Source organism: Cervus elaphus, chromosome 29 (assembly GCF_910594005.1).
Source record: "Cervus elaphus chromosome 29, mCerEla1.1, whole genome shotgun sequence".
Classification (NCBI taxonomy): Eukaryota; Metazoa; Chordata; class Mammalia; order Artiodactyla; family Cervidae; genus Cervus; species Cervus elaphus.
Window position 1 is genome coordinate 43,938,729 of NC_057843.1, and position 20,704 is coordinate 43,959,432.

Below are 20,704 nucleotides of genomic sequence, written 5' to 3' on the forward strand. Positions count from 1 at the left end.
AAAAGAAACAATTTTAAGACTTTAAAATTGTTAAGACTTTTAAAATCAACCCAGGACAAGGACAAGAATTCAACACTAGCCACACAATACACAAGGCAGTAAACGTGCTGGAGATGTGCTCACTGGGATGAAAGAGCTCCTCATACCAAAGAAGGTGGGTTTCTGGTTTCAGAAAAGAATCACCTTTAGGGACACTAAGGACACAAGTTCACCAGGAATGAAAAGTTACTAGCTGCTAAAGCATTTATGGAAAAATGTACACCTAGTGAACATCAAGATTATGTGGATAGGAGAAAAAGGGAACTCCAATTTAAAAAATGCTTTACATTAGTTTTACTTTCTATTTACTCAAGTGAGAAGACAGGCCCAGTTGAGTGCCTGCTGGCTTAAACTCTGTTGCTTTAAAGAAATAAAATCTATAACTTCACGGTATGCAGATGAAAGCTAGCTTCTTCACAAGGGCCTAAAGACTTTAAGATTATTATTTCCCAACCATTTCCCTCTCCTTGCGCTCAGCATTTACGGGCAATAGGGGCTTTACTTCATCTAATCAAAATGGTTTAGCTTCCAGGTACAACTAAGAAGCCAATTTATATTTTCTTGGACTATTCGGATACTTTTCTGAATGCTAATCTCAAGGACAGTGCCCAGATTTAAGCAGAAGCTACAAAAGAATTGCTTTAGTCTACAGCTCTAAAAGCTGCCATTTTCTTTACAGTCACAATGTAGGGCATTTGGTTCATTCGTTTATTCTCTATTCATGGGCTCATGACTGGCTTTCTTTAGTCTCTAGGGTAGTACACTTTTTTTTTTTTAAGAGTTTTGTGAAATGAAAGAATCTCTAATTATTGCACACAAAGAAGATTTTTATCATTATTTCTAAAGATATGCAGAAACATGTGCCAAGTCCTGTAGGAACTGGGAAACTAACACATTTGCCTTGCTTATTATATCTGATGAATAATCAAGTGCTGAACATTCAGATGTCTGATGAGCCCTTTGTTTTCTCACATGTGGACAGAGACGAACATTAGTTGATCCTTAACATTCAAGAATTAACAGAGACACATTCAAGAAGATGAAGGCCAAATCTTTGGGATGTTCAAGAGGTCACACAAACTGTGTGTAGAGCCTGGAGGCCTGAACTTTGAAATAATAACACACAAGCTACCTGTTCACACAGTGGACGTCCTGCAAGTACTCTTTACCCCAGGGACAAGAGATTGTGATGTTAAGAGCCTGGGCTCTCCAGAACTCTGGATTTTAAACCTGGCCCTACCACTTGTGACATCTGGGACGTAAGGTAAGTTACTTAACCTCTCAGCTTCCTCCATTAATAAATGAGGACAATAATTCCTACCTCATAGAAGTCATTTAATGCTTAAATGAGATACTATGTGATTTGCTTGGCCTGGTGCCTGAATGCTATAAATGCTCAAGAAATGGTAACTCCCATTATTGTTATCATCACTGTGGCCTTTCTTCTTGCCATCTGTCCTCACCTATTCGTGCACTATGAATAAAATATCAGGGGTGCAGGGCCAGAAGAAACCGTAACCCCATTACTCCTGTTCCTGAAGCCTGATCAAGACCAGAGAAGGACAAAGCATATTTCAAATCTAAATTCTAATGTTGGTGTCATTTCTGAGACTGTCTCCCTGTGTTTGTTTGCTTTAATATGAATAGATTAATAAAAAAATACTTCTCCCCTGCATGAATATTTAATGGCAAACGGATGTGTATTCAATGATACTTAAAGGGTAAATTTTAACTAAGACTCCTTTTTAGAAGTGATCTGCCACTCAGGTTAAAATGGAGATCACTTTCTCCACTGAATTTAACATAAAGTTATCAGCAAAAGGAAGGAAAATGAGACAATCATTCATTATGTGGTTTATCTCTTTCATGCACACCCCCAGTGCTGATCAGGCACCATCTATATTTACAGCGAGCTGAGCCCACACAGAAGATGATGGTGCAGGTCAGTATTTACCTGATGTGAGTTCATACACCGGTGGGAGGAGCAGTTAGCCAGGTGTGAAAGGACAACGGGTGCTGAAGAAGGCAAGGTTTCCCCCTCAGGGAAAAACACCTGCCCTTTTCTAGCCTCAGAAACCTTAGTAGGAGCCAGCAGCATCTTCTCTCTTAAATATTCTCTGCCAGAGCTCAGCCTGGCCTCCATCAGTAGGGTGACCACATGATTTACTGTTCAAAGAGACACTTTACAGTTGCACTTCCCAGCAGCCCCTAGCCACACAGAGTTATTTAATTAAAATGCAATAAAATGAAAAATTCAGTTTCTCAGTGCCACTGGCCACATCTCAAGGGCTAGCGAGGCACACATGGCTAGTGTCTACCATTCAGGATAGTCCAGAAGCAGAGCATTCCCAGCATCACAGGGAGTCCTCTTGGATAGCACTGCTTTAGAGTGAGAAGGGGTGCTCACCAGGTATGCTGCTTGGACGACAAGCATGAACAAGAGTCACCCCAGAGAAACAGGACAAGCAGTTGCCCTGTTGTCAAAAAGCTATTTTACTTGGGTCTGAAATAATTGAGTATTTAAGAAACCAGCCCACTTCCCAAACCACATAGCAACTGTAATGCCATGGCATCGAGGCTCATGACCTCACTGCTCAATAGTTTTTGATGTTCCATGTTCAAGAGAATCTTCAGAAATCAAGGAAATATTCTGTAACCTCTGCTTCCAGTACAATAGCCACTAGTCACGTGTGGCTACTGAGCACCTGAAATGTGGCTAGTGTGCCTGAGGAAGTGACTTTTTCATCTTATTTATGAATTAAAATAGACACATGTGGCTAGTGGCTATCGAACGGGATGGCATAGCTTTAATCACTGAATTCCATGCTGCAGAGATTAGGATTGTTCTCCCTACGGTAATCTGGGTCAGCAACTCTATGGGAGGCCGGGTAAAGCATAAACCAGAATTAGAATAAAACATAATGGACTGATGGCTTTGGAAACAAAATGGTATCCTACCTCTTTATTTGTGGAGGCTTCTGCGGGGTCACCAGGATGAAGGGGTGTGCTCAAAGACTCTGCACCCAGGGGTGAGGAACTGCCTGGAGATGGGGACTGGAAAACAGACAGCAAAGGAAAACAGCATGAGAACTGCACAGGGAAGGATGGGGTGAACCACCTGGCCTTGGGGACCTGGGGAAAGAAGAGAAAGTTGCACACAGCTGAAGAACATTTCAGCAGTGAGAAAACTTCCTGGAAAGGAGCTGCCGACAGTACCTAGAAGGCTTGGATTTGTCAAGCTTTCTTTAAATTCCTGCCCTGTTTTCAAAGAGGCCCTTATAACTCCCTTTCTCCCTCATCCACCACCTCAGGCCAAGGGTTGAAACACAGCAAAAGCTGACGACCAAACTTAAAGCACAGATGAATAAAGCTCATAGTGATACTCAAGTGGTTTCTGTTTTTAAAACATTTTTCTTACTGAAGGATACAAAGACTTTGGATGCTAAACGTCTTAAAAAATCACCTGCCCAAGAGGACCTAAATGAAAAAGTAAAAATTAAAGCATAAATTTTTAAAGAGATAGCTGGGACTGGTTTTGATGAATGGAAACCAAACCAGTTGTAAAATAATTTTGTCTGATTTAATCCAGCAGCCACTGAAAGTAGAGATATTTCAGCACCCAAACAACATTACCTTGGCGACTTTAGAAGAGTTAAACTCTTTGTTAAGCAATGTGTTTAAAAATGAGGCTTATCACTTAAAATGAACAAACTACAATAAAAGATACAACACGGCTAAGTCTCAAGAATATTAAGAAAAAGTTAAAGGCACAGAGAGGCAAAAGCACAGTTTCATTCCTCTTATTGAAGTTCAAATACAAGGAAAATGAAATAATTTATTATATAAGGAGAAGGAAGAGAAGGGTAGAGAGTTGAGGAAGAGAAGAAAGGAGGCTTCAAAATTACTGGTAATTTTCCATTTGTCAAATTAGGTGATGAGAACATGGTTTTATTTGTTATAATAAACACACCTTTTAAAAAATCTATTTTTAATTGGAGGATAATCGTTTTACAGCGTTGTGTTCGTTTCTTCCATACAACAGCATGAATCAGCCCTGTGTATACATATGTTCCCCTCCCTCTTGAACCCCCCCCCCCAACGCCCTTCCCCATCCCACCCCTCCAGGTTGTCACAGAGCACCAGGTTGAGCCCCCTGTGTTATATAACAACTTCCCAGTAGCTATCTGTTTTACCTGGATATGCTTATTATTACCTGGATATACATATACCTGGATATGTAATCGATATGCTTCAATGCTACTTTCTCAATTTGTCCCACCCTCTCCTTTCCCCACTTAAATACACTTTTAGATACTCACTGATCTACTTAATAATAAAAGAGAAAGAGAAAAAAAAAAATAAGACTTAGAAAAGGATTGGAAAGCAGGGGTTCCAGCAGGCATGTTACTGCCCCCAGGTGATGAGCTCAGGCTCCCTGTGTGGGCCCTGCTTGAATGGATCTGAAGCTCCAGGCCAGTGAAGGTGCTTAAAACCCTCCCCAGCTGATCCCCGAAGATTTCTGCATGCTCCCAAAATCTGGGGGATGAAGAAAATCTTCAGATAAGCCACAGGGATGCTTAAGAATTCTGTAGCCACGGTCCTCTGAGAGCAAGAGCGCGTCGCTTCACAGCTTGTTTGATGGAAGGCATAAAACCCAGTCCAGGTAAAGATCTATTCTCTGAGGAAGTGCAGGGATACGAGTGAGGAGAGGTACATGCTGGGCAAAGAAAGCAAAATCACACGAGCAGTAGCTTGAGCCTGCTCCTGATCTCTGGAGACTGAGCCCCAGGGGAAGTGGGGGTACAGAGACATCAGGAATGTATCTCTGCTTGGGGAGGGAGAATGTTCCATGGGGCAGCGGTACAGAGGAGGGGAGGGGACATGTTCATACACAGCGGGGTGGGGCGGAGGGTCAGCAAGCACTGGGTGAAATCATAGAAACAATAAATTCTCTCCAAAAAGTCTCAGTTACAGGAAATACCCAATGAACTCAAGGGTGATGTGGTGAGACGCAGAGTTACGCACACAGACATGGTACTGTCGACCTGTTGCTGCGAGGCCTGGATGTGTTTCCCATGAGCTGATGTATCTGATTCTGAGCAGAGTGGTGAGGACCAGCAGGCCTCTTCATCACTCACGTGCAGAAATCAGCTGCTCCATAGTTAAGCCAAGAGGACACACATCAGGGTGACATGAGGTACAAGGTACCTGAGCCCCTCGGTCTCTGATGCAAGAAAGATACCCTGTGTGCCTCCGAAAAGAACACACAGAACTTTTCATTTGGCACCCCAGAAAGGTGGTGGGGACTTGCTGAGTTAGCTCTGTGTCTGGCCTACTCAAAATTAACAGAGTAAAGTTTTCATGAGAATTTAATGCCTTTAAATTTTCCTAGTTTTTCAAATATGAAGCAGTTCTTAGATATTTATGTCTATTTTTCCCCAAGTAATTTTCTCTGTCACAAAGATTTCAAAGGTCTAGTCCCTGGGGAAGCTAGCACAGCTGCTTTTTCTTTAATTGCTTGGTTTGAGGACAAATGTATCACTTTCATTAAAATAAAAAAAAACCTCCCAAAGTATCCCATAGTGCCTATTTCTCTAATTAGTTTCTGTTGCAAAGCTTCTAAAAATGGAGGCTTTGCAGGGCTCTGAGCACCAGGTCATCTCTGGATGATGTGAGAAGATAGGTTATCTGCAAGGCAGGCTGGACCCCACAATAAGGCTTGGTGACCAGTGCCAGTCACCCACCACGGGACCCCAGAGAAGAGGCACATACCTGACTCTGGTGGGCACTGTCTCGCCGAGGCTCTCATGGGCCCCACACCAGGCCTGATTAGGAGCCACTTCCCTTCCCTAGCCTTCCACATGCAAATGAGGTCCCTTGAGCTTCTTTCTGTTTGCACATGCAATTACTGATCTCCATCTAGAGCGTTCTCCCTTGTTCTCTCCTTCGAAAGCGCTCATCTTGTTGAAGCCTTCTCAGGCTCTGTTCAAGCTACTATTCTCCCCTGATGGCACGTCCCAGGTTTTGTAATTATCTGTTTCGGTGTGTGCCTCCCCTTTCCCAAGAACTCTTTAGCAAAGCTCTTGTATTCATCTTGGTGATCCAAATGCCTCTCCCTGGGCACTTGTGAACAGCAGGGATTCACTCAGTAAACGTTTACTGAATAAATGATGTCAATGTGGTTTTCAGCCTTACCATGTTTTCCAACTTGTGCCAAAAGCAGTCAACAACTACTCTCCTATATTATTCTTAGAGGTCAGTGATAAGCATCTTTCTGTTATGCGACCCCTACACTGCTACATCTGCGTTTTGAACTGGAAAACTAGAGAAATGGCCTTTGCTTGTGAAGACTCCGACCTTAGCTCCAGTAAAGTTCCTTTAAAGCAGAAAACTGTCCCCAAGAGATTACCCTACCTGGAAGCCTACTACCCACTACACCACTGCTGACAAAGTCAAGATGGACAAACACCTTCAGAGCAGACACAGATTCCATGGAGCCCAAACCAAGGCGTTAATGTCAATTCATCTCAAATGTCTGCTTTAAAAGTCCTCTGCCCCTCACCCCAACTTCTGCCTCTTCATATGCTGAAGAGCAGAGAGAAAACCAGAAATTGGAGAATAGTTTTTACTTTCAAAGAATGTATTGGAAGCAAAATTTAACCAATGAAATGAGGCAAAAAGTAAAAACTATCATTACATATTTCAGTCTGGAGTCTCATGCTTTCTGGATGGATACTCAGTTTCAGGCAAATGAGACCAAGGGTGGGAAGCAAAGGTGGGCTTGGAGATTCACAAAGGTAAGTGCCACATTGGATCTCTATGAAGGCACTGTTCAAAGATGACTTGACAACTCCCTGTTCTGGAATTACAGGAGGTCTCCTTAAGCTCAACAATTTGTTTTCTGTAGATTATGCTCTAGCTGATTCACCACAGCCCTGGGGTGGTGAAAGCAGAGCTCCCAGTCTTCAGGCTTAGGCTCTTCAATGCTGGGATAAGAGATGGATAATCCTGTCCTTAGGTCCAAGGATGCAACAGCATCTGGAGGGAAAGCCAATCAGTCATTTTCATTCACTGGACACTAGGGGCACATAAACTGTTGATGGCTGGGGGCGAGACAGACGAACAGTTCATGGCACTTTCAGGCTATGCCTGTAGGGGTGAAAAGCAGTGCACAAGTAATTATTACTTATTTATTCATCCATTAGACATTTAGACATTTCGGTGCCTCCTTGTGTTCCTAGCACTGGACCCAGAAACAAAGAGGCAAGAGATGTTGTGGTTGTTCCGTCCACCTCTTTCCAGGTAGGAGGTGGAAAGGTATGAAGTCAGCGCTGCAGAAGGCAGCTGGGACATGCGTTCATACACAGAGACACAGGGTTGGGAGGGAACACTTCTGCAGGAGGGGAGGAGTGTGTTAGCAGCGTTACTACACTGGGAAGGCACTACTTCAGCTGAGCCCTGAAAACTGGATGGTCTTCATGCAGCAGGATGGGATTGGGAAGAGGCTGAAGGTACTAGAAACAGAGGCAGGGAGGGAAGCACAGCTCTGCAGGGAGGGGAGAAATGGGCTGAAGAGCAGGGCTGGGACCAGTCACTGGAGCTCCACTTGGTGACAGACTGTGTCTACTCTTTGCCCAGAGGCTATTTTCCTTATAAGTCACTGGCCTGTTGTCCTCATCGGAGAAGCACAGTCTAGGCACTTTAGTAACTATTTCCTGAATCAAACTGGAAGATCTAAAGGACTGAGGGGTTGAGTTACCACTTTGGTCTTCCCTTTCCTCTAATCCTAAAAGAACAGATCATCACCCAGAAAAGCTGACGGAATGACACTGAGAACGCCCCAAAGCCAGGGGTAAAGAACCCCTGGCTCTCTCCAAATGGACAGAGCCGTTTTCAGAAAAGCCTAAGGACCGAGGCAGCACTGAGAGCAAGGCGGTGATGTGGAGAGGTATACAGGGATTGTGAAAGACTTCTGGAGGAATTCTAGTCAAAAGACACAAAAAAGTGAGCTTGACCTGGGTCATTCACTCACTTATCTAACACGGATGTGCTGACAGTGTCTGGAGAGGCCCAGGTCCCTGCCTGTGCCCAAGGAGCTCCTGGTCTGGCAGGGCAGACAGACCCATGAACACGTGTAAGATGTCCTCTGTAAGGAATGTCACCGAGTCCCTGAGAAAACAAGTCACCTTAACATAAAAACCACCGCTAAGGAGCTAACTACTTGCAGGGTTAGTCTTCACAGCCTTCCCTCCCAAACACTAGCGTCTATCTGGTCCACACCATTGTCAGCTGATCTCTGTTGACTGCTAGGACCATCTGGTGTTTCCAGACAAAACCAAACCAGAACAAAACAGCAACTGCATTGCAGGGCAGAAGTGCAAAGACTGCAAAAATAAAGAAAAAGCAGAATCTCAAAACTGAAGGAGGTAAAACTGGAGAATTGCTCAAACCCACTATGAGCCATTGAATAGTTGGTGGAGTTACACCAGTTAACAATTAAAAAGAGAAAAATGGAAGGATACTGATGTTCAGTTCAGTCGCTCAGTTGTGTCTGACTCTGCAATCCCAAGGACTGCAGCATGCCAGGCCTCCTTGTCCATCACCAATAATGATGTTAGAGGTGCTTCAAAAAACAAAGCATGACTGGAACATGTGATAATAGAGGCCCTTGGGAAAACAGTCTTTAAATATTTTTGCTGGAATGGTCCTTTCTATGATTGAAAGGACTGTTTCTGATCATGCTGCAGAAGTCATGTGTGAATTGAAGGCAGTTGTTCTAGTGTATGCTTCAATGACTTTTTTCTGAGAAAAATTATGACTCTTTAAGTCAATACTTCTTCTCTAAGCTCACACAACTCAATAACAAAAAACAAACAACCCAGTAAAAAAAAGTGGGCAGAAGAACTAAGTAGACATTTCTCAAAAAAATTCATACAAATGGCCAATAGGCGCATGAAAAGATGCTCATTACCATGAATTATTAGAGAAATGAAAATAAAACTACAGTGAGGTATCACCTCACACTAAGAACAATGCTGGAGAGGGTGTGGAGAAAAGGAAACCCTCCTATACTGTTGACGGGAATGCAAATCGGTCCAGTCACCATGGAAAACAGTATGAGGTTCCGTAAAAACTAAAAACAGAGTATGATCCAGCAATCCCACTCTGGGCATACATCCAAACAAAACTATATTAAAAAAGATAAGTGTACCCCTATGTGCAGAGAGGATGAGGTGGTTGGATGGCATCACCGACTTGATGGACACGAGTCTGAGCAAGCTCCAGGAGTTGGTGATGGACAGGGAAGCCTGGCGTGCTGCAGTCCATGGGGTCGCAAAGAGTTGGACATGACTGAGTGACTGAACTCAACTGAGCCCTATGTTCAGAGCAGGACTATTCACAGTAGCCATGACAGGGGAACCACCTACAAGCCCGTCAACAAAGGGATGGGTAAAGAAGATGTGGTACATATATATGGAATACTACTCTGCCACAAATGAGAATGAAATAATGCCATCTGCAGTAACACAGATGGACTGAGATCATACTGAGAGAAGTCAGAAAGAGAAAGACAAATACTATATGATATCATATATGAAGTCAGAAAGAGAAAGAAAACACTGTGTGGAATCTAAAATATGACATAAATGAACTTATCTGTGAAACAGACTCACAGACATAGAGAACACACTTGTGGTTGCCGAGAGAGATTGGGAGTTTGGGGTTAGCAGATGCCAACTATTACATGTTATATATAAGGAAGATATAAAACAAGGTCCTACTGGGGACAGGGAACTACATCCAATATCCTGTAATAAGCCATAATGGAGAACAATATGAAAAAAACATATATACGTACAACAATCACTTTTCAGCACAGCAGAAATTAACACAACATTGTAAGTCAACTATACTACAACGAGATAAACTGAAAAAATACTTCTCGAAGAATTCATATATAGATGAAATTATAATCGACATGTTGTTAATAAAAAATAAACTAAGCTTATATTTATAATTTTTAGTATTGTTTTTCAAGGTAAAGTTCTAATCAAATCCCTTTCTCCCCATACTTACTTTGAAACCCTGGCATTTGTTGTAAGTGAATTAATTTTAAGTAGACCTTTGAAGGTACACTGACACAAGGATCCTTTGGGACACTCCCTTTGTCTCCCCTGGTTGGTTAAAATATGACATGACAGCAGCCATAACAGGCATGAGCAGGTGGGAGGAAAGACCATCTGGATCAGAGAAAGCTTCCAGTGGAGAAGACACAAGTCTTCTGTGCCACAGTGCCCAGGGCTTGGAAGGCCCTGAGAAAGGCTCCTGGTTGGTGGGAAGTTAAAAAAAAAAAAATCAATGAATTCCTAAGACACTGGTCAAGTTTTCAAAGCTACCATGTTCTGGCTTTCCAATATTAGAGTCCATTTTCAAAAGCATAGGTGATTATAGGGAACACAAGTTACACTACTCCTTTGAAAAATACTGACGTTTTAGTTTTCTATTGTGGCAGAACAAGTAAGACTGCAACTCAGGTTTCAGGATACTGAAGGGGCCAAGTGCTCAAACACCAGCATCTGGCAGAGCTGCATGTGAATCCTGGCTTCACCACTCACCGCCAGGTTCCCATCCTCTCTGACTCTTCTGAAAGTCAGGGGAAACAGTAATAACCTGCCTCTTGGGAATGACATGAGGATTAATCGGTAACAATGCACACAGAATCAGCTCAGTGCCTGGGCATGCACAAAGCACTTAACCAGTATTTGAGAATCTTTTAAGATTACAATAATAACAAGAATTATTTTGCCCCTCTGGGAGAGTGTTCACAAGGACAATGCATACCCATGGGGATATTTTCTTCATCTCATCTTGCTTCCTTTCTTATTAACATTTTATTCATGAATAAAATTAAAAAGCACACAGAAGGCTCTATAAAAATCATACCAGAAAGATTTTAAATTACTTTATAAGCCCCAAGACTCTTACTGGTATAATGGCAAGAATAGCTCATTACTGGCTATGGCTAGGGGGTACACACAATGACTGTATGTAGTTTCTGGCATGTTCACTATCTCCCATTCAAGACCGCATATTGGAACATGAAGACTGAGTATGATGCAATTACGGTGACTGATTTACAAAAGAGAACCAAGTTCGTATTCATTGCTCTAGGGTTAAATGACGACAGGTCACATACGACCATGGCACGCTGATACACTCCACTGTTTAGGACATGTGGTAAAAGATCCCCCAGCTGGCTCCAGCCAAGTCTGATGAATCCCAATACACAAAGATACATTTCTTCAAAGGGAACTCAGTGACAAAAATTTCACTGCAACCAAGGGTAGGAGAAATAATTCTTTAAGAATACAGTTTTATCAAGCCTATGAATTATTTAGCAACTTCAACTATATGGAGAAACTCACAGAGCCTGAAAATAAGGTTTTGGTTTTTTAAGTCACCAAACAGAGGACATATAACATGTAACCCAAACACTAAGAACTCATGAACATTCTTCACCAGTGTTATGGATAATGTCCCTCTCAAACACATATATTAAAACCCCAGCCTGTCCCCCTCCCCACAGCAGGATGAAATGAAGAGGTGGGGCTTCTGGGAGGTGATTAGTCATAAGGATGGAGCCCTTGAGAATAGGATTAGTGCCCTTATAAGAGACACAAGAGAACTTGGTTCCTTTCACTGCCTTCCACCCCAACACAGCAAGAAGATGGCCATCTACAAACCAGGAACAGAACACTCACCAGAAGCTGACCATCCTTGTACCCCCATCTCAGACCTCCTAGGCTCCAAAACTGTGAGAAATAAATTTCTGTTGTTTAAGCCACCAGGTCTATGGTATCTTGTTAAATCAGGCCAAACTGAGTAAGACATTGAGACCTCTCATGAAGCACCTATTTACTCTCATTATTTTAAATACAATTTTAACAAGTTCTGAGGAATTCATTCCTCAATTAAAAAACTTCAGTGGTTCCTTTTTGCTTAAATAATAAATCCTAGACTCTTTACCTTAGCACTTAAGGCATCCAAGGTTTGGCCTTCATTTCTTTACCATTTTCCACCCTTCCAGTTCCTATTGTCTATGATCAAGCCACTGAACTCCTTTCTGTTCCCCGTGAGTTTCTGCTGTGAACCTTTGTTTATGCTCTTGTCTGAACGCCACATGTTCATGACCCTCCAAAGGCCCACTTCAAATACTACTTCTTTCATGAAGTCTTTCCAGTTCTCTTAGGCAAAATGAATCCCTCTCCTATGAGAATTACTTGTATGTTATCTGTGCCATTCTTATGTTGCATCACTTTCTCCATTATATTTCATAAAATTATAACACTATTAGATAATATTTTAGTTACAATATTTTAATAATCACTTTGAAGGCAGAATTTATGATAAACTTACATTTTCTTCTTCAAGTGCTTCATCAGGATTCCCCATAAAAAACACAAAGGGAGTTCCAGAAAAGTGTTAAATATATGGAAGGATGTATGGGCACCAATTCTTTAGTATCAGAGGAAAAAGGAAACACAAAAAATAAAAAGGTTTACTTACAAAGTACGTTCTGGACACACGTAGCATTGCACTCATGTGCTCGTATGGAAGTTTGTGGGTACATGTGGCTCAGGGTTCTTGTCACTACTTTATTTTTAATTTATTTCATTGATTTATAGTGTTGTGCTAATTTCTGCTGTACAGTAGTGATTTAGTTATACACATACATAATTTTTCATGTTCTTTTTCATTACAGTTTATCACAGAATATAGAATATTACAGGGCTTTCCTGGTGGCTTAGATGGTAAAGCATCTGCCTACAATACAGGAGACCCAGAAAAGGTCAGTTTCCATTCCAGCCCCAAATAAGTGCAATGTTAAAGAATGCTCAAACCACTGCACAGGTGTGCTCATTTCACAGGCCAGCAAGGTGCTCAAAATCCTTCAAGCTAGGCTCCAGCCGTATGTGAACCAGGAAATTCCATATGTATTAGCTGGATTTAGAAAAGGCAAAGGAACCAGAGCTCAAACTGCCAACATCTGTTGGATCATAGATAAAGCAAGGGAATACCAGAAAAACATCTGTTTCATTGACTACTGAATGACTGCTTCACTGACACAGCTTTTGACTGTGTGGATCACAACAAACTGTGGAAAACTCTTAAAGAGATGGGTATACCAGACCACCTTATCTGCCTCCTGAGAAACCTATACGCAGGTCAAGAAGCAACAGTTAGAACTGGACATGGAACAATGGACTAGTTCAAAATCGGGGAAGGAGTACGTCAAGGCTGTATATTGTTACCCTGCTTATTTAACATGTATGCAGAGTACATCATGGGAAATGCCAGGCTGGATGACTCTAAGCTGGAATCATGATTGCTGGGAAAAGTATCAACAACCTCAGATATGCAGATGATACCACTCTAATGGCAGAAAGTGAAGAGGAACTAAAAAGCCTCCTGAAAAGGGTGAAAGAGGAGAGTAGAAAAACTGGCTTAAAACTCAATATGCAGAAAACAAAGATCATGGCACCTGGTCCCATCACTTCACTGCAAATAGAAAAAGTGGAAGCAGGGGCAGATTTCATTTCTGTTGTTGTTCAGTCACTCAGTCCTATCCAACTTTTTGTGACCCCATGGACTGCAGCATGCCAGGCTTCTCTGTCCTTCACTATCTCCCAGAGTTTGCTAAAACTTATGTCCACGGAGTCAATGATCTCATCCAACCATCTCATTCTTTGTCACCCCTTTCTCCTCCTGCCCTCAATCTTTCCCAGCACCAGGGTCTTTTCCAATGAGTTGGCTCTTCGCATCAGGTGGCCAAAGTACTGGAGCTTCAGCATCAGTCCTTCCAATGAATATTCAGGGTAGATTTCCTGTAGGATTGACTGATTTGATCTCCTTGCTGTCCAAGGCACTCCAAAGTCTTCTCTTTCAGCACCACAGTTCAAAAGCATCAATTCTTCGGCACTGAGTCTTCTTTATGGTCCAACTCTGTTTTATTTTCTTGGTCTCCAAAATCACTGTGGATGGTGACTGCAGCCATGAAGTTAAAAGACACTTGCTCCTTGGAAGGAAAGCTATGACAAACTTAGCATATTAAAAAGAAGAAACATCACTTTGCTGACAAAGTTCCATATAGTCAAAGCCATGGTTTTTCCAGTCACGTGTGGATGTGAGAAGTGATGTGTGAGTCGCTCAGTCATGTCCAACTCTTTGCGACCCTATGGACTGTACCCTGCCAGACTCCTCCGTCCATGTAATTTTCCAGGTAAGAATACTGGAGTGGGTTGCCATTTCCCGTTCCAGGGGATCTTCTTGACCCAGAGATTGAACCTGCGTCTCTTACGTCTCCTGGACTGGCAGGTGGGTTCTTTACCACTAGAGCCACAATGGTTTTTTCAGTAGTCACGTATGGATGTAAGAGTTGGACCATAAAGAAGGCTGAGTGCTGAAGAATGCATATGGGCTTTGAAAGGCAGGGGATTACCCAGGGCAGGTCGCAGAACAGGCTCTAGTCTTTCCGAGAAACTTCCACTTTGGGGGTGGGGTGGGGTGTGGGGGGCGACTTCTGTGTCTCTGGTGTTCTCATATAGCTTTTTCAGTATGTGCATCAGCTTAACCAGTGTTATCCTTTTCCTCAAGTAAATGCACGCTGTTTTCCTCACTGGTATAAAGCATTTTAAATTAACCTATTCTATGTTACGATTATTAGGAAAAAAAAAAAAACAACCAAATATATGATTAGTTTTTTCTTGCTCCAAGATACGTTTGTGCTTCTGAAAATCAAAACTGCCGAAGAAACCCATAATTATTCACTTTCCATTCAAACTGTATTATCAATGCACATTTGTATTTCCTTAATGTGGTGAAGCAGGAAAAGTTAGCATAGGCATTGTAGGGGCATAATTATGTCATTAAAATGATAATAGCCTGGGCCTAATGAAGTGTTTTATATACACATTTATAATGGATTCAATTAATATCAACGGAACATTTTGAGATAACTGTCAGTTAGAATATTCTAAGCATTTCCATTTTTTTTTCCCACAGGGAAAATGCTCACATTCCCAGTCCCAAGTCTGCTAAACCCTCGGCAAGGCTGCTAGTGTGAGGATCCAGTCCATCTAGCAGCTCGGAGAAATCTTGCACTGCAGCAATCTCCTAGGTACAGGCTGCTTTCCTCTTCAGGGGACCACACAGATCACTCATTTTATCACCACCTGAAAGGCTCTACACTTCTGAAACCATGTTCTCAAAGGAAAAAAAATTGACTATTAACTAAAGTCATTCCTGAAACATTTGCTAACTTACCATCTGATAAAACTGATCTATAAACCAATGTTATCTTTCCCCCTTTGAAACTGCCTCACTGTATTTATTTGAAATGCATTACAACTTGTGATAGACTCATTTATGAAGAGGCCTCCATTATGTTCATTTTCCATCTAGGTCCATATTCCCTGATGGTCAAAGCATCCTCAGGCCATACTGAACGTGAGCTCAGTGAGAGGAAAACCAAAGTGGCTTTTAGTTTGTATTAAGAGATGCAGCTAAGAGCAAACCATTTGCTGTAATAACATGTTATCTACTGAAAACAATAGCTACTATTTGTTGACAGCTTACTATGTGCCAGGTACTATACAGGGTTCACTTTGCCCATCAGCTCATTTATTAGCAAACGTGCAAGGCACTAATCTCCATTCATTTTCATTAGCATCATGGAAGCAAAAGACACAACAAAGAGCCTGGAATTAGAGGCTACAGTGCCTAAATGAACTCATTTATCAGAACACAGCAAATAACAATGTGACGCTGATGGAGACGAAGCAAAGTGCAATCTCTCTAAGTGGTCAGCCTTTTTTCTTTTCAGATCGTCTTGGACTTACCAGCAACAGGCAAACCTGATTACATCTCTTCCCATCCCATTCTAGCTCTGTTCACCTACTCCTACTGTCAAGGGAAATGCAGAAAACGAACAATCTGACAGGACTAGAAGAAAACCAAGAGCAAAGCAGCAAACATAGCTGTGAAGCTGAGGATCCACCTACCTCATCTTCATGACACTCAAATTGGTACATCCAGAAATTCTCCATCTTTATGGGTGCTCTCTGGGTAGCAGGGCCAGCTCTTGAGCATCCACTTGTGAGCTGAGGCTAACTCCTGATCCCAGTGTGTGTCTGGTGGATTGTTTCCAGTGGTGTTAGATGGCCGAGTCAATAATGTAACTTGTAACAGGAGATGTGACCAACTCCCAGGGTGTCTGACCCAGCTGCATTAACCCCTCAGTGCCTGATGATCCCGGCAGTCGTGCGTCACTGCTGGAGCATCATCACCTGATGTTTCTGAGGAGGGGCTGGCCTCCCTCTTCTGGCAGTAATGCCTACTATTTCTGGGGGAAAATAAACTCGGTTCTGAGGTGCTACCAGAAACTTTCACACACTCTAAACTCTGCTATGTTTATAGAACCTGTGAAAAGAGCATCCAGTTCATATGGAAGGAAGGGGCGGGAGTTGGGAAAAAGAGGCTCGCTCAGAGCCAGTGTCAGAACAAACCTGGGCATGTGGCCAGCCAGGGCCTGGGGGCACAGGATGCTGAGAGTGGATCCTCCCCACCTCTTCACATTTGCTGAACACCCCCGCACTGAACTCTGAGTAAGTGGGAATGGTAAGTCAGATAAACACACAAAAAAAGAAGCTGCCACCATGGTCAACATGGTTGGATACATACCAACAAGAATACACGGAAGAATCACATAATAAAGGTCTTAATGACCTGGATAACCATGATGGTATGCTCACTCACGTAGAGCCAGACATCCTGGAGTGTGAAGTCAAGTGGGCCTCAGGAAGCATTGCTACAAGCAAAGCTGGTGGAGGTGATAGAATTCCAGCTGAGCTACTTCAAATCCTAAAAGAATGATGCTGTTAAAGTTCTGCACTCAATGAGCCAGCAAATTTGGAATACTCAGCAGTGGTCACAGAACTGGAAAAGGTCAGTTTACATTTCAATTCCAAAGAAGGGCAATGCCAAAGAATTATCAAACTACCACACAGCTGCACTCATTTCACATGCTAGCAAGGTCATGCTCAAAATCCTCCAAGCTAGGCTTCAGTAGTATGTGAACTGAGAACTTTCAGATGTAAAAGCTGGATTTAGAAATGGCAGAGAAATCAGAGACCAAATTGCCAACATCCGTTGGATCATAGAAAAAGTAAGAGAATGCCAGAAAAATATCTACCTTGGATTCACTGACTATACTAAAGCCTTTGACTGTGTGGATCACAACAAACTGTGGAAAATTCTTAAAGAGATGGGGGTACCAGACCACCTTACCTGTCTCCTGAGAAACCTGTATGCAGGTCAAGGAGTAACAGTTAGAACCAGACAGGGATCAATGGACTGGTTCAAAACTGGGAAAGGAGAATGTCAAGGTTGTATATTGTCACCCTGCATACTTAACTCATATGCAGAGTATCATGCGAAATGCTGGGCTGGATGAAACACAAGCTGGAATAAAGAATGCCACGAGAAATATCAATAACATCAGATATGCAGATGACACCACCCTAATGGCAGAAAGCGAAGAAGAACTCAAGAGCCTCTTGATGAAGGTGAAAGAGGAGAGTGAAAAAACTGGCTTAAAACCCAACATTCAAAAAATTAAGATCATGCATCTGGTCCCAACACTTCATAGCAAATAAATGGGGAAAAAATGAAAATGGTGACAAACTTTATCTTCTTGGGCTCCAAAATCACTGCAGATGATGGCTGTAGCCATGAAATTAAAAGATGGTTGCTCCTTGGAAGAAAAGTTATGACCAACCTAGACAGCATATTAAAAAGCAGACTTTGCCAACAAAGGCCCAGGTAGTCAAAGCTATGGTTTTTCCAGTAGTTGTATACAAATGTGACAGGTGGACCATAAAGAAGGCTGAGCACCAAAGAATGGACACTTTCGAACTGTGGCGCTGGAGAAGACTTTTGAGAGTCCCTTGGACTGCAAGGAGATCAAACAGTCAATCCTAGAGGAAATCAACCCTGAATATTCATTGGAAGGACTGATACTGATGCTGAAGCTTCAATACCTTGGCCACCTGATGCAAAGAGCTGACTCATTGGAAAAGACCCTGATGCTGGGAAAGATTGAGGGCAGGAGAAGAAGTGGGTGCCAGAGGATGAGATGGTTGGATGGCATCATTGACTCAATGGATATGAGTTTGAGCAACCTCTGGGAGATAATGAAGGATGGGGAAGCCTGGAGTGCTGCCATCCATGGGGTCAGAAGGAGTCAGACACTCCTGAGCAACTGAACAACAATAGGTAAACCCAAACTGGCTTTGAGAGCTGGACTGTGTCCACTTCTTCTTGGGAAAGACAAGACTAATACAGGTGGAACTGAGCTGGAAGGAACTAATGGAAACAGAGTTGGGCAGGGTGGTTCTGAAGGCTGAAGACAGACCTCCTGGAGTCAATCTACCTCTTAACTAGCCACGGCAATGGGGGAGGTTGTGGATGCACAAAAAATGAAAGGTACAGAACATTCAAGACAGTCACTGTAACAGATGGCCTCAGCCTTCTTTCTCACCAACCCCTTTAAGAGACAGGATGACAGGTCTCTCTCCCTAGTTTACCTGATGAACTGTAAGAGTCAAAAGGTAGAAAAGAGAGAAGCAAAGGACCGGAAAGATCCACAACTGGAAAATCCACCCATGTCAGGGGACCGTGTCCTGCGCTGTGGACAACTCTGTAGGCCAGGCCAGAGAGGGGAGGTCCTCGGTACTTCTCTGCCCCTCCTCGCTTGTTCTTGTGTTTCTGACCATTCCACTCACAGTCAGATTGTACCTACTATAATCTGGGTCAGTCTGCTGCAAAACTTGTAGCTGTCAGCCCTGTTCAAGGAGGCTTTTTCTAAATGGTGAGCAATGCAGGAGGTATTTCTTCTGAATTTATAGCACTGGGCATTTCTCCGGATACTGTCTTCTTTCCACCAATTATTTAAGACAGAAAAGTTTTGGGTGTCGATTCTCAAGTGTCCTGATTGAATAACCCCTACCACTGAACTCCCCCGGCTTAAGGGTGGGACCAATCTGCCATTATCACTCTTAAAAACTGCTCTGATTTGAACTCATGAGCCACTTAGGACAGGCTGAAGTCATCAGAATCTTTGCTGTTACTGTGGAAAGGTTGGAATTTTTTCAGTCATTAACCAGAGAACCACCATCACACCTAAGACTTAAAAATCACTAGAGAGACTACAATAGAAAAGCAGATCTTCTGGAAGGTTACAGAAAGCACCTTCACACAGCATCCTCTTGTTGCAACAGAATCCAGAATGCTTCCCCCGGCTCTCTCCTTTTCAGTCTTCCCTTCCCTTTAATGTTCAGTCTGCACCCGAAACCTGCTGAATTATTCACCACGGCCCTCTCCATGCCTCATCCATAATGGATAACACCTGCGATGGAAAACGGCCCCCACAAGACGACGGTTGAGATGGGAACACAAAGAACGGGAGCCACACCCACATCTGGGGGAGGACTAGGGGCACCAGGATGCCAGCCAGCCTCCGAGGCTGTTTCCTCAGCACCAGCAAGACCCCTCATACTAGGCGCCTCTCCACCTCTTTTTGTGTCATGACGTGTGGAGAGATGATAGCATTCAGACAACATTCTGGGTCACCCAGAGAGGGTCTGGAGCCCCAACTGACGCTGCCGGAGTTGAAGGGAACATACCCACTGGTCCAGGCCTCTCCCGTCCCCAAAGCCCAGGGGGATCAGCAGAACAGTGGCTGAAAGCTCTGCCTTAGCTTAAGCAGCACTCTTTATGGCAAATGCTCTTGGCCCCAGAAGTCCCTTGAAAACAAAGTTAAAATGCTTCTACTTAAGAATGCATGTGGTTGTGCATTTTCCTTCAGGACAATCCCTCTTCCTCCCCATTCCCACAGGTTCTTCTGAATCCCAGCTGTCTCTGATGTAGCCACCTGCTTCTCACCCCTATTCTCTTTTGCACCACTCTGGCTTCATTCTTTGCTGGCCAGCAGGATCTGACCATTCCTGGCCAGATGACAAAATTAATACAGCCTATGAGTTGGGAATGGCTGAAGAGGTCAGCTGGGGAGGACGAGGCCAGCAGCTGCTGTGTCCTCAGGTTTTAGGCCCAGCAGCTCTTTGCCAACACAAGGTGATGACAAGATACCAAATGGAGTAGATGGACTTCTCGAATGGGCCCTGTGATCCCCAACTCTTGGTATACAGCCCCTTGTTGATTCTCTTCCTGGGGAGGGAGTGTGGGCTAGTGATATACTCTAAATACAGCAAAGGTGATGGGATGTCATTCTGTAATTAGAAGTCACAGTCTGTTATAACCCAGCTTGCTAACAGACTCGGCTGGCATACTTTATTAACACAAGCAGCCAAGGAGGAGAGTACCCACGGGGCACAGAACGAGGAGGCCTGTGGGCAACAGTCAGCTAGGCACCAAGGTCCTCACTCCAAAGGACCGTGAGGAGCTGTATCCTGCCAACAAGCTCACTGGGAGCACGGCTTTCCCCAGGTGAGCCTTGAGATAGCCACAGGCCACTGACACCTTGACTGCAGTCTCGGAGAGGCCCCAAAGCAGAGGACCAGCGAAGTAACGCTGGAATCTTGACCACAGA

General features: G+C 43.3%; 1 protein-coding gene across 4 annotated transcripts in view; it reads right to left on the reverse strand.

Annotated features, from left to right (window-relative positions):
* The window catches only part of APBA1 (amyloid beta precursor protein binding family A member 1), a 234,487-nt gene that overhangs the window by 41,406 nt on the left and 172,377 nt on the right, over window positions 1-20,704 (reverse strand). For all 4 annotated transcript variants that reach the window (XM_043890988.1, XM_043890989.1, XM_043890992.1 and 1 more), the window contains one exon: window positions 2,998-3,093. In XM_043890988.1, coding sequence (XP_043746923.1) covers window positions 2,998-3,093 — 96 coding nt within the window. The remainder of the gene's footprint in view (window positions 1-2,997; window positions 3,094-20,704) is intronic.